General features: G+C 44.0%; 1 protein-coding gene across 1 annotated transcript in view; it reads right to left on the minus strand.

Annotated features, from left to right (window-relative positions):
* The window catches only part of lrrc7 (leucine rich repeat containing 7), a 480,097-nt gene that overhangs the window by 110,584 nt on the left and 355,102 nt on the right, over positions 1-14,411 (minus strand). The window contains exons 14-16 of the mRNA XM_070886128.1: positions 9,509-9,636; positions 8,457-8,657; positions 675-786 (exon numbers count right to left, since the gene is read on the minus strand). Of these exons, the coding sequence (XP_070742229.1) occupies positions 675-786; positions 8,457-8,657; positions 9,509-9,636 (441 nt within the window). The remainder of the gene's footprint in view (positions 1-674; positions 787-8,456; positions 8,658-9,508; positions 9,637-14,411) is intronic.

Consider the following 14,411-nt stretch of genomic DNA (forward strand, 5'->3'; position numbering starts at 1 on the left):
CCTCATGACCTAAGTACCAATATCTGGAATGATCTTGAAGTGGGGGTAATATTCTCAATGCCCTGTATATATTTTTTCTTGGATTGCTTCAGATCTACAGTTATTGCGAGGTTGCATCTTATTTTTCATCCCCGTCTATGGCTGCTTAAGATTATGATCAAGATAATGCTATATTAAATAGTTACCTTTTAATTAAGGAAACTTCCTGACTGATTGAATATTTTAATGTTTCTGAGCTCACCAACATCATTGTGAAACCCACCAGTGTCATTCTATAATGGCCTAAGTGGCATTGGTGATCAAAGTAGCATTAATGCAGCAAATTCATGATCGCTATTGATTTTGATGGCGAGGTGAAGCTATTACAACTGTTGTGCAGCGTCGCAAAAGCCCCAGGAAATTATGGCATGGCGTAAGTAATGGCATAAGTCACTCACCATAATTCCTGGAATTTCTACACCATAATAATGACGTATGCCATAGATGCACTATTACTATGGCAAAGTTTTCAACAAATTCCAGTCTCATAAGAAATTTGTAGAATTGGGTATCCAGCACTGGTATTCCCTATCCACAGAGAAGATGATTGTCCCCGTCTCTCCTCCCGACCATGAGGATTTCCCTAATGTAATATTCTGGGACCCTCTGGGCCTCCCATAGAGTTGACACTGTACCTTTCCTCTCTTTACCCAACAGGACAACTTTGGGTTTGAATAGTGGCGTTTCAGTAAGAGTAGGTCGCAGTTCTCCCATTCTCAGATCATTCGGCGACTCTCCTAAGGATCTCTGTAGAAGAGAAAAAAGCAGATTTTTCAAGAGAACAAATAAGGGCAAGAGAAAGCACTTAGTTACATCTTACCTGTAACATAGGCATTGCAGTGACAAGAGGAACACTTGTCTTGGAGTAAAATCCTCGGCCAGCATTTCATTCTTTCCTGTCTTATATTTTTTTAATTATTTTTCCCTCCATATTTCCTCCATCCTTTCCTAAGGTTCTACTAGCTGTACCTTGCCCAAGATGCCATTCCTTATGAGTAAGCCGAAACATTGATTATTAGATAGCATCTTAACCATTAATTGTTTCACGAGAAGAATTTTTGACTTCAGCCCGAAACAGATGTGAAGTTGGTGGAGCGTCGAGGCTGGCCTTCTGAAGCCAGCATTGAAGGCCTGAAGCTGTTTCAGGTTTGAATGTAGCTGGTGAACTGCAGAAGCTATATCAGCCAGCTCCTGCGAGTGGGAGCAAATTCATTACATAGGATTACATCAGCTCTACGGCACAAAAAACAGGACATTCAGCCCTACCAGTCCATGTCGGCATTTATGTTCCACTCGAGCCTCCTCGCGTTTTTCCTCATATAAATCCATCAGCATAACTATTCCCTTTTCCCTCATATGCTTGTCTAACCTCCCCTTAAATGCATCTATACTATTCATTTCAACCACTCCTTGTGATAGCGAGTTCCACATTCTCACCACTCTTTGGGTAAAGATGTTTCTTCTGAATTCCCTGTTGGATTTCTTGGTGACTATCTTATATTGATGGCCTCCAGTTATACTCTTCCTCACATGTGGAAACATTCTCTTTGTATCCACTCTATCAAAACCTTTCATAATTTTAAAGACCTCTATTAGGTCACCCCTGAGCCTTCGTTTTTCAAGAGAAAAGAGACCCAGCCTGTTCATCCTTTCCTGATATGCATACCCTCGCATTTCTGGTATCATCCTTGTAAATCTTCTTTTCACCCTCTCCAGTGCCTCTTTATTCATTTTATAATATGGCGACCAGAACTGTACGCAGTACTCCAAGTGTGGTTTAACCAAGGTTCGATATAGGTTTAGCATAACTTCTCTAATTTTCAATTCAATACCTCTAGAAATAAACCCTAGTGCTTGGTTTGATTTTTTTAAAGGCATTGCTAACCTGTGTCACAACTTTTAGCGATTTGTGTATTTGTACTCGAGATCCCTTTGAGCCCCTATCGAAACTCACACACTTCAAGTAATAAGTGGTCTCTCTATTTTTCCTACCAAAAGGTAATAATTCACAATTATCTGTGTTGAACTTCATTTGCCAATTATATGCCCATTCTGCACGCTTATTAATATCCTCCTGTAATTTGTTGCAGTCCTCCTCAGTATTGACTATCCCCCCCCTCCAATTTGGTGCCATCCGCTCAACAGGGGCTCAATATCATGAGAAGTCTGCTCTGTAGTTAAAGATTGCCTGCAGAGTGAAAAGCGGTCTGCACTTCTTAAAGGGGAGGTGCTTTGTGATAGACGCACTAGAGCTGGAAGTTAGCAATGCCTCCACAGGGCAGAGAAAGGGCACCTTGGTTCTCCAATGCAGCACTGGAGAGCTCAGGGCAGGGTGCCGAAAGGAGGAGACAGGTCCTCTACCTGCAGGGGGCAAGGAGGCCTTCCAGATGCACTATTCGAAGGCAGTGGGAGATCATTAAAGCCGTCAGTGCCACAAGTCTTTCCCCCAAGGCATGGATCCAGTGCCGGAAGAAGTTTAATGACCCCACAAGACTGGTCAAGGTGAGTGAATGCATCTTCAAATGCCATATCCCACCAACTGCACCACTAGCCTCACACACTGTTCAATGCACCACACCCCCATCACTCATCTACCAACAAACTTTATCAATCACGACTCATCCGTCACAATCATTGCTTCACCTCACACTCACACACTTACCACTGCTGCAAGCTTTCCACCCACATCTTACACTCTGCACACGATACCAGCTATTCAACCATGACAGACTCATCACCCAAACACATTGCACCACACTCAGATCAGTTCCCTTTGTCTTGCAGGCCAAGGTTGTTGACAACTGGTGCAAGCAGGAGTAGACAGGTGGGGGTCAAGCATGGCTGCAGAACCTGACCCAGCTGGAGGAGACAGTTCTGGAGATAATTGGAGGGGCCATCACTGAAGCAGTAGCAATTGGCGAGGCTGAAAACATTGATGATGATGGTATGCTCACACCTAATCCTTCGTCTCACATCCCACTTCCCCCTCATCCCACAATCTCTTTTCACTTACAAGCTGCTGATGGTGTAAGCATGCACATCTTGCTTGTGCCTCCTTCCTTCACCAAAACCCAACCCTTGTGCCTTTCTTCTTTCAGATACCCAAGAACAGCCATCAGCCCAGCCTGTGTGAGAAGTAGTAGAGGAGGAGAATGATGAAGCAGAATAGACACCATCATTCGATCTGACACTCCCAGGCACCAGCTCAGAAAATGGCACTGCGTGAAATTTAGAGGGTAGTATAGAGGCGGGATCTGCATGTGGTGAATCACCAGGCACGAGTGGGCTAGGCCAGGGGGAAAGAGTAGCGCAGGTGCCAGCTCCACGGAGAGCAAGGTTGCACACAAGTTCTGGTACAGAGAACTCAGATGAGGATTTTGATGGGGCGGCCTTCAGAAGAAGGGTGATGGACATGATGTGGTGCCTCATGTGCAACGGTCACCACACACACAAAAAATCCACACACAGGCATCTTCCACCCCTTCAATTGGAGTTCAGGACTGGAATGTCGGGTCCTTCATTGAAACATCTGTGAACTCATGTGGAAGCAAGTCATCCTCGTTCGAGGGACCGCTATGATGATGGACATGGGCACAGAAATGCTTGGTGCAATGGCAGATCTGCCATTGAGCTTATTGGCACAGTATCAAGGAGCATGGAAAAGTCCTGCTCCAACCTTGCACAGGGATTTGCGCTGAGTTTGTAGTCATGATTTCCAGGATGGAAGTAATGGGCAACTCCACTGGTGCACTTGTGGACCCAACCATGATACTGGGTGTGATGGGTAATGTCACAGCTTCCATTGCAGCACAAGTGGAAGCGACCCAAATGCTTGAGTGCTGCAGTGGAAGCTCAGACTTCTGTCATGCAGGCTCAGCTTGCTGCCATGTAAGCTCAGACTGCTGCCATCATGGCTGGGTTTATGAGTGTGGAAAGCGGCTTGCAGGTTGTCACAGCAATCTAGCAATCTGTCGTACGACAGATGACAAGGAATATTGAGGCGCCACATACTGAGGGAGTGGCAGTGGTTCCCTGTAGCACAAACCTGCTGCCCACTCTCAGGATAAACATAAGAACATAAGAATTAGGAACAGGAGTAGGCCATCTAGCCCCTCGAGCCTGCTCCGCCATTCAATAAGATCATGGCTGATCTGGCCGTGGACTCAGCTCCACTTACCCGCCCGCTCCCCGTAACCCTTAATTCCCTTGACAGCATTCATACTTCCAACACTGCCACTTCGCCAGTGCTATTGCAGTTGCCTGTCAGCCAGCCAGCCCAGACTAGTGCCGCTCATGCTGAGGTGATGCAGTCTATAGCCAGGCCTTCTAGGCACAGAGCTACTCAAGGTCGTTCTGCAAGGCTATCTGCAGTGTCCTCCATGGAAAGTCAGCAGCCTTCCACCAGCCATGCTGCAGCCACTATGGTGGTACTTCATAGGAGCACTAGAATATGTAAAGGTACACTAAAGACAGACACTAAGGCCACGGTGGCCGACATCGGTGGCGGATTGCAGCCTTGCTGCTGGCTCCAACCCGGTCTCCACATGACTCCCTTAATTGGGTTTGTTAAGCCCGCCCAGTGAATTTCCCGGTCAATTGGAGGAAGCGGGTCTGATTACGTCAAAGGGACCATGCGCAAATTTACTTTGACATTTCTGCTGTCAGTTTTCTGCAGCATTGTGGTGCTGCAAACACTGACAAGCACTGCACAGAGGTGCACAGCTGCACCCAAGCTCTCCCATGACTCCCTCCATAAGCTTATGGAGGGAGTCACAGCAAGCAGGGAGGTTCTCTCCCCTTCCAATGGGTGGAAGAGACCTCCCCATAGACCAACACAGCCTGGTTGCACATTGCACAGGAGAGCACAAGCAGGAATGGCGTCAGGAGGACCTGGCTGCAGTGGCGCAAACCTTCCAATGATCTTAGTAGGTCATGAAACTTTACTGCAAAGCCACACTCAACCACATCTGTTGTGTCACTCATCATATCCCCATCACTCTGCCTTTTCTACCCTACTCCCGCACATCCTTACTCATACCAACTTATTTGCATCTCCACCCATCCCTCTCTCTCTACATTATCACTTCCCTATCTCACTAGCCACCCCTCACAATCACCCTCATCCTTGTACAATCATACCAACTAACACACAAGGATAGCCATTTGTGTGTTTTAGTCAATGTTCATGTGAAGTTTCTGTTGATGTGCTGTCAAATACTGAAATCTTTATTTTCAACACTTTGCGCTATTGGACAGATGTGCATGCACCTTTGGAAGTGGCTTAGTGAGTTGCAATGAATGATGGGACGTAACGGTCCTGCCTCCCACCCCACCCCCCAATGGTGATGAGTGTGAAAGGAATGGCTTGTGCATTGCAGGGATGCTTTATGGTGTTGGTGTGCGGTGGTGCCAAGCTGATGCATAATGTTGCAGCCAAGGCGTCAAGTGAAGTCAATCAGGCCATTCTTGGTGTCCCGGGCAACAATCTGGTTGGGTGCTGATGCCGTGTGTTCTGTTTAGCATCAGGTGTTGTGGAGAAGGTTGGTGTGATTGTTGGTTCTGTTGGTGTACCTGGTGATGCTGGTGTTGGGGTTGATTGTGGTGGGATTATGAGGACCAAGGTGAGACAGTATAAAGTGCACCCATGCTGATGGAATAGATAGCAGGTGGAGTAGAGATGACAGAAGCGATCTGTCAATGGTGGGAGAGGTAATGAGGTCAGACTGGATGAAAACTTATGTAAAGACGCAGCATTCTGAATATGTAGTGGAAATGCAGATTAGAGAAGTTAATGATTAAGGGAACATTTCTCAATCAGCTGGGAGCTTTGACATGACATTTGAAGCTGTCAACTCATCAGCTGATTCAATGTCCCAATGACCACCCGCCTCAGCTTCACAGATGGAGTCTAGACACAGCGGGAAACAGGTGAGCGACCTGTCAAAGTCAAAAAGCTGGGAAAAAGCATTGTTTAGTGGCTGCAAACAAGGCATTAATGATTTGAATTGGGTTCCCTGCTGCCTGCTGGGTCTGCTCAGTCCTGGCAGTCCCGACATCGGGAAATGCAGGTGTGCACATTTTGGCAGCGGGTTCCTGACCTGCTGTCAATCATTTTAAATTTCACAGCTGACCCACCACCTATCGCATTTTCTGAGCGCCGGAAAAATCGTGGCCTACGGCAATGCACAAGGGTGATTAGTTAACTATGTAATGTAATACTGGAATGAATCATTTATAAATTATGTTTGGAATGTTTGTTTTCTGGTGGCTTTCATTTCAGCATTGTGGCCAAGAGGACGCTGTGATGTTCCATGAGAGAGGGATGGTGCAACAGTGATCTGAGGTTTCATTCAGGAGAACCGAAGTCTGATGAGGCACTCATGGACAGCCCATCCGGAACGGTGATTTTCAGGCTGCCTCCTCCCTTCCTCTTCCGCCTCTGCCTCCTCTTCTTCCTCCTCCTCCTCCTCCTCCTGAGCTGGTTGTGGAACCCATGGTGGCAAGAGCTGCACCCTCATGGTGGCCAAGTTGTGAAGGATGCAACAGACCACCACGAATTGGGACACCCGATCTGGTGAGTATTGGAGAGCTCCTCCTGAGCGGTCAAGAAGCGGAACCATTTCTTGAGCACCCCAATGGTCTTCTCAATGAGGTTCCTTGTGGCAACATGGCTCTCATTATATGATTGCTGGTCACGAGTTGTGGGGTTGCTGAAGGGATTCATCAGCCAGGTGTAGAGCGGATAGCCCATGTCTTTGTGCAGCCACCCTCGGGTTCGACGTGGTGGCTAGAAGATTATTGTCACAGGAGACTGGCACAGGATCAAGGCATCATGGCTGCTGACAAGATACAGGGCATTCACCATCATGATGAGCTAAGCGTGATCACATACCAACTGCACAGTAACTGAGTGGTTGCCTTTGTGGTTACGGTACATCTCAGCATTGATGTGCAGTACTGAGGGAGTGCTGCTCTGTCAGAGGTGCCGTCTTTTGGATGAGACGTTAAACCAAGTCCCTGTCTGCTCTCTCAGGTGGACGTAAAAGGTGCCATGGCACTATTTTGAAGAAGAGCAGGGGAGTTGTCTCCGGTGTCCTAGCCAATATTTAGCCCTCAATTAACATCACTAAAACAGATTATCATTTTGCTATTTGTGGGAGCTTGCTGTATGCAAATTGGCTGCCATATTTCTTTTATCTATATTTGTTTCCCTCTTCAAAAGAAAGACTTGTATTTATATGGTGCCTTTCTTGATTTCAGAACGTCCCAAAGCGCTTTGCAGCCAATGAAGTACTTTGTTGAAGTTTAGTCACTGTTGTAAAGTAGGAAAATGCAAGCTTATGTACTAAGATTTTTGAGCAGAATTTCTGCATGGGTACCCTGATGGCCCACTTTAAATTTGGTGGATATGGTGTACACTAATGTTTAAGCCATTTCTCTGGCGTTGCCACTGATCTTTCACTGAAGTTACAGAGGAAGATTGTAACAACTCCTATGGAATTTCTAGGCGTTTGTCTCCAATATGAGTGAAGCAATGTTATGAACCCATGTTCTATTGCAGTGTCAGTGTAATTATTTGTTTTGTCATGTCACAGATGAATATTCAGAGCCATTTTGGAGTTGACAGTGTTAGCTTTCTAGAAGCTTGAGATGGCATGCTTTTAGGAACATAGGAACAGGAGTAGGCCATTTAGCTACTCAAGTGTGTTCCGCCATTCATGACTGATCTGTGACCTAACTCCATATACCTGCCTTTGCCCCATATCCCTTAATATCTTTGGTTAACAAAAATGTATCAATCTCAGTTTTAAAATTAACAATTGACCTAGCATCAATGGCCGTTTGTGGAAGAGAGTTCCAAACGTCTACCACCTTTTGTGTGTAGAAGTGTTTCCTAATTTCACTCCTGAAAGGCCTGGCTTTAATTTTTAGGCTATGCCCCTTATCCTAGACTCCCCAACCAGCAGAAATAGTTTCTCTCTATCTATCCTATCAGTTCTCCTTAATATCTTGAAAACTTCAATCAAATTATCCTTTAATCATCTAAATTCCAGGACTACAACATTAGTTAGTGTAATCGCTCTTTGTAATTTAACCCTTGGAGTCCAGCTATTATTCTAGTACATCTACGCTGCACTCCCTCTAAGGCCAATATATCCTTCCTAAGATGTGGTGCTCAGAACTGCTCACAGAACTCCAGATGTGGTCTAACCAAGGTTTTGTATAGCTGCAGCATGACTTCTAACCCCTTGTATTCTAGTTATCTAGGTATAAAGTCCACTCCACTCCATGTATCCCTACGATGGCTGAGTTTAGTAACTTAGCAATGAAGGTAATAATGTGAAGGACAGATCGACAGTAAAACCTGGAAGATAAAGTTAAGATGAAACTATTTTTTTGCTAATGTCTTCAGTTACCTCAAGTGTAACTTCCTTTGCCGATACAGGCCACTTGTGTTCATATTTTTCTTTTCCAGAATGCTCTATATTTGTGGCACCTGTTGAATTTTCAGCAGATGCTTCTTGATTGTGTTTTCCTACCAAGTTCTGAACAGACTTCACCATATTTTTCAGGTCTTCTGGGTAAGGGGTAGGATAGCGTTTAAGGTTTATTTCAACCTGAAATAAAAAAAAAATGCGAGAAATAAATGTAATTGGCTTGCAATTTCTTTAGTCCATATTGTGACAGATGACCGTCACAGCATTATAAATTCAATAAGTAGTGTCAACTGCCACCATTGCACAGCTGACAATACCATCCTGCCTCTGACTGTACATATTTTCACTGTATTAATTAAAAATTTCCTTCCAATTTTTTCTCTTCCTCTTATCAAGTCCTGCTGGGGTACGGTTCCTTTGCTAACTTACCCAAGCAGCCATTTCCCATTTATGAGCCTACACAGTGAGTCTCAGCAAGCTATTTCTTCTATAGGAAGAAATCACAGCAAAGCTTGATGCTGAATGCAATGATCCCCAATGCAACTCTTTCTCCAATTTTTCCATGTTCTGATAGCCTGGTGTCAAAACAGTGGGGTAAAATTCAATTTAAATGGGTGTTCAGCAGGTGATAGTGGATAGGCTGCCTGTTATATACCACACCTGATTTCTCTTTTCTTTGGAAAATAAATCAGGTATGTCCATAATGAGCAACGGATCTGCTACCAGCCGTTTTGCACTGACATGAAAGTTGAATTTTACCCCTAACATTGCTTCACTGCAGTGTGGCCAAAATCAGCTTAGTCAGCATAAACTAGGCATTGAACTTGGGAACTTCCTGATCTGTGAAGCTGAATACTATATTATATGGTGCATGTACCCAGAGAACAACTGGAAGAGTGCAATTCGATTTTTTAGATGTTTTGTTTTAGGTAATCTGGTATTACACCAATGTGTTCAGACAGTGGGCGAAATAAAACATTTTTGTTTATGGCAATATTTACAACATAGAGTAATATGCAGTCAGCAACAACCTTAACTTGCCCAGAACCTTCCTCTTCTTCCTTCTTTTCTTCAAATTCAAAGGCGACCTGCATGCGTTGTTGTCTTTGTTCTTCCCACAAAGTTGGGTTGAAGCTATCACTGTCAGAAGGGAAATCTACTGGAAATACACAAGCAAAGAATACAAATATTGTTTTGTTATGCCATAATAAGAAGTATTACAATCTATAATGCTGTAAAGTAAGGTGAATTTTTTTTCTTTTTTCTGTCCTCTGCTTTCTTCCTCTTCTGAAAACATGGGATCAGATATTCTGGAGAAGACCCACTCAGGTAATGTTCATTTCTTAGTTATTGACTAATGATGGTGTGGTTCATGGGTACTAGCTCAATCAAGTAGCATTCCACTTATGTTATCCCAAACATAGGGGGTAATTTTACCCCAAAAAAACAGGTGTGTTTGGATCGGATGGAACGTTAAAGTGTGAAAAAATCTGAATCCCGATCCACCCAATTCCAGTTTTAACGGAGGCGGGCAACAAACCCACTCGCAGGAGGTGGGTTGGCAATTTAAATATTATAATGAAGCTGCGTGCCTCATATTGATCCACAATTTCAAATTGAACTCTGGCCAGCCAAGTTTTCCAGACCTCAAAAAATCCATCGGCTAAAGGGGGACAAGGCTCGCAGCAGTCGTAACAAGATCGATGAGTTGACAGCACAAATAGAAATAATTGGGTATGATCTGATAGCTGTTACAGAGACGTGGTTGCAAGGTGACCAAGGCTGGGAACTAAATATTCAGGGCTATTTTGGAAGGATAGGCAAAATGGAAAAGGAGGTGGGGTAGCTCTGTTAATAAAGGATGAGATCAGTGCAGTAGTGAGAAATGATATTGACTCAGAAGATCAAGATATAGAATCAGTTTGGGTGGAGATAAGAAATAATAAGGGAAAGAAATCACTGATGGGAGTAGTCTATAGAAACATAGAAAATAGGTGCAGGAGTAGGCCATTTGGCCCTTCGAGCCTGCACCACCATTCAATATGATCATGGCTGATCATGCAACTTCAGTACCCCACTCCTGCCTTCTCTCCATACCCCCTGATCCCTTTAGCCGTAAGGAGCAAATCTAACTCCCTTTTGAATATATCCAAGGAACTGAACTCAACAACTTTCTGCGATAGAGAATTCCATAGGTTCACAATTCTCTGGGTGAAAAAGTTTCTCCTCATCTCGGTCCTAGATGGCTTACCCCTTATCCTTAGACTATGACCCCTGGTTCTGGACTTTCCCAACATTGGGAACATTCTTCCTGCATCTAACCTGTCCAATCCTGTCAGAATTTTATATGCTTCTATGAGATCCCCTCTCATTCCTCTAAATTCCAGTGAATATAAGCCTAGTCAATCCAGTCTTTCTTCATATGTCAGTCCTGACATCCTGGGAATCAGTCTGGTGAAGCTTCGTTGCACTCCCTCAATAGCAAGAATGTCCTTCCTCAAATTAGGAGACCAAAACTGCACACAATACTCAAGGTGTGGTTTCACCAAGGCCCTGTACAACTGCAGCAAGACCTCCCTGTTCCTATACTCAAATGCTCTCGCTATGAAGACCAACATGCCATTTGCTTTCTTTATTGCCTGCTGTACCTGCATGCCTACTTTCAATGACTGATGTACCATGACACCCAGGTCTCGTTGCACCTCTCCTTTTACTAATCTGTCACCATTCAGATAATAATCTGCCTTCCTGTTTTTGCCACCAAAGTGAATAACCTCACACTTATCCACATTATACTGCATCTGCCATGCCCAGTCACCTAACCTGTCCAAGTAACCCTGCAGTCGCTTAGCATCCTCCTCACAGCTCACACTGCCACCCAGCTTAGTGTCATCTGCAAACTTGGAGATATTACATTCAATTCCTTCATCTAAATCATTAATATAATATGCCCCCTAATAGTAGCTAAACTGTAGGACAGAGTATAAATCAAAAAATAATGACGGCTTGTAAGAAAGGTACTGCAATAATCATGGGCATTTTAATCTTCATATAGATTGGACAATCAAATTGGCAAAGGTAGCCTTGAGGAAGAGTTATAGAGTGTATTCGGGATAGTTTCTTAGAACAATACATTGTGGAACCAACCAGGGAGCAGGCTATTTTAGATCTGGGAATGTGTAATGAGATAGGATTAATTAATGATCTCATAGTAAAGGATCCTCTAGGGAACAGTGATCATAGCATGGTAGAATTTCAAATTTAGTTTGAGGGTGAGAAACTTGGGTCTCAAACTAGTGTCCTGAACTTAAATAAAGGCAATTACAATGGTATGAAGACAGAGTTGGCTAAGGTGGACTGGGAAAATAGATTAAAGAGTAAGATGGTAGATAAGCCGTGACAGAATTTAAGGAGATATTACATAACTCTCAGCAAAAATATATTCCAGTGAGAAAGAAAGACTCCAAGAGAAGGATGAACCATTTGTGGCTAACTAAGGAAGTTAAGGATGGTATCAAATTGAAAACAAAGGCATACAATGTTTCAGAGATTAGTGGTAGGCCGGAGGATTAGGAAATGTTTAGAAACCAACAAAGGACGACCAAAAAAATAATGAAGCGAGAGAAGATAGATTATGAGAGCAAACTAGCAAGAAATATAAAAACAGACAGTAAGAGCTTCTACATGTACTGTATATAAAAAGAGAGTAGCTAAAGTAAGTGTTGGTCCCTCAGAGGATGAGACTGGGGAATTAATCATGGAAAACAGGGAAATGGAAGAAACATGGAACAAATATTTTGTATCAGGTCGAAGACACTAAAAGCATCCCAATAATTGATAATCAAGGGCTATAGGGAGAGCAGGGGGAAACTTAAAACAATCATTGTCACTAGAGAAAACGTACTAGGCAAACTAATGGGACTAAAGTTGGACCAATGGCCTGTATCCTAGGGTCTTAAAAGAAATGGCTGCAAAGATAATGGATGCAGTGGTTGCAATCTACCAAAATTCCCGGGATTCAGGAGAGTTCCCAGCGGATTGGAAAATCGCAAATGTAACGTCCCTATTTAAGAAAGGAGGGAGACAGAAAGCAGGAAACTATAGACCAGTTTGCCTAACATCTGTTACTGGGAAAATGCTGGAGTCCATTATTTAGGAAGTAGTAGCAGGACATTTAGAAAATCATAATACAGTCAAGCAGAGTCAGCATGATTTTATCAAAGGGAAATCATGTTTGACAAATTTGCTAGAGTTCTTTGAGGATGTAATGAGCAGGGTGGATAAAAGGGCACCACTGGATGTAGTGTATTTGGATTACCTGAGGGCATTTGATAAAGTGCCACATAAAAGTTTACTGCACAAGATAAGAGCTCACAGGGTTAGGGGTAATATATTAGCGTGGATAGAGGATTGGCAGACTAACAGAAAACTGAGAGTCGGGATAAATGGGTCATTTTCAGGTTAGCAAACTGTAACTAGTGGGGTGCCACAGAGATCAGCGCTGGGGCCTCAACTATTTACAATCGATATTAATGACTTGGATGAAGGGACTGAGTGTAATGTAGTAAAATTTGCTGATGATACAAAAATAGGTGGGAAAGCAAGTCGTGAAGAGGACACAAAGAATCTGCAAAGGGGTACAGATAGGCTAATGAGTGGGCAAAAATTTGGCAGATGGAGTATAATGTGGGAAAATGTGAGGTTATCCACTTTGGTAGGAAAAATAAAAAAAATAAATTAATATTTAAATGGAGAGAGGTTACAAAATGCTGCAGTACAGAGGGATCTGGGGAATCCTCGTTCATGAAACACAAAAAGTCAGCACACAGGTACAGCAAGTAATTAGGAAGGCGAATGGAATGTTGCCCTTTATTGCAACGGGGATGGAGTATAAAAGTAGGGAAGTCTTGCTACAACTGTACAGGGCGTTGGTGAGACCACACCTGGATTACTGTATACAGTTTTTGGCTCCGTATTTAAGGAGGGGTATACTTGCGTAAGTGGCAGTTCAGAGAAGGTTGACAAGGTTGATTCTGGAGATGAGGGGGCTGACTTATGAAGATAGGTTGGGTAGGTTGTGCCTATACTCAATGGAGTACAGAAGAATGAGAAGTGATCTTATTGAAATGTCTAAGATTATGAGGGGGCTTGACAGGGTAGATACTGAGAGGATGTTTCCCCTCATGGGGGAATCTAGAACTAGGGGACATAGTTTCAGAATAAGGGGTCACCCATTTAAAATGGAGATGAGGGGGAATTTCTTCTCTCAGAGGGCCGTGAATCTTTGGAGTTCTCTACCCCGGAGAACTGTGGAGGCTGTGTCACTGAATATATTTAAGGTGGAAATAGACAGATTTTTATATGATAAGGGAGTCAAGGATTATGGTGAGTGGGCAGGAAAGTGGAGTTGAGGCCAAGATCAAATCAGCCATGATCTTACTGAATGGCGGAGGAGGCTCGAGAAGCCAAATAGCCTACTCCTGCTCCAATTTCTTATGTTCTTATGTACGGGCTGTTGTTGGAGCCTCGGTGATTGGAGTGTGGGCAGATACAGCAGGCGAGAGACTGTGGAGGGATGTGATCAGGGCCCAGAAGAGGCGTGAGTTCGAGGCCAGGGGCAGCAGGGGCCAGCCCACACTGCGATATATGTGTGCACAAGATCCGTGCAGCAGAGCAGGTCTCCAGTCGTCTTGGATAACCCTTGCCACCGGACCAAGACCTAGCTCTTTCAAGCCTATGGTTGGTGTGCAACGGCCACGTTAAAAAAATCCACACACAGGCATCTTCCACCCTTCCAACATGTAGTTCAGGACCTGGATATTAGGTCCTTCATTGAAACACGTGTGAACTCATCCTTTTTTGGCGTGGAAGCAAGTCATCCTCGTTTTGAGGGACTGCCTATGCTGATAATGATGATGATGGGCTGCTGGAGCT

This window comes from Pristiophorus japonicus, chromosome 8 (assembly GCF_044704955.1).
Source record: "Pristiophorus japonicus isolate sPriJap1 chromosome 8, sPriJap1.hap1, whole genome shotgun sequence".
In the NCBI taxonomy this organism is placed as follows: Eukaryota; Metazoa; Chordata; class Chondrichthyes; family Pristiophoridae; genus Pristiophorus; species Pristiophorus japonicus.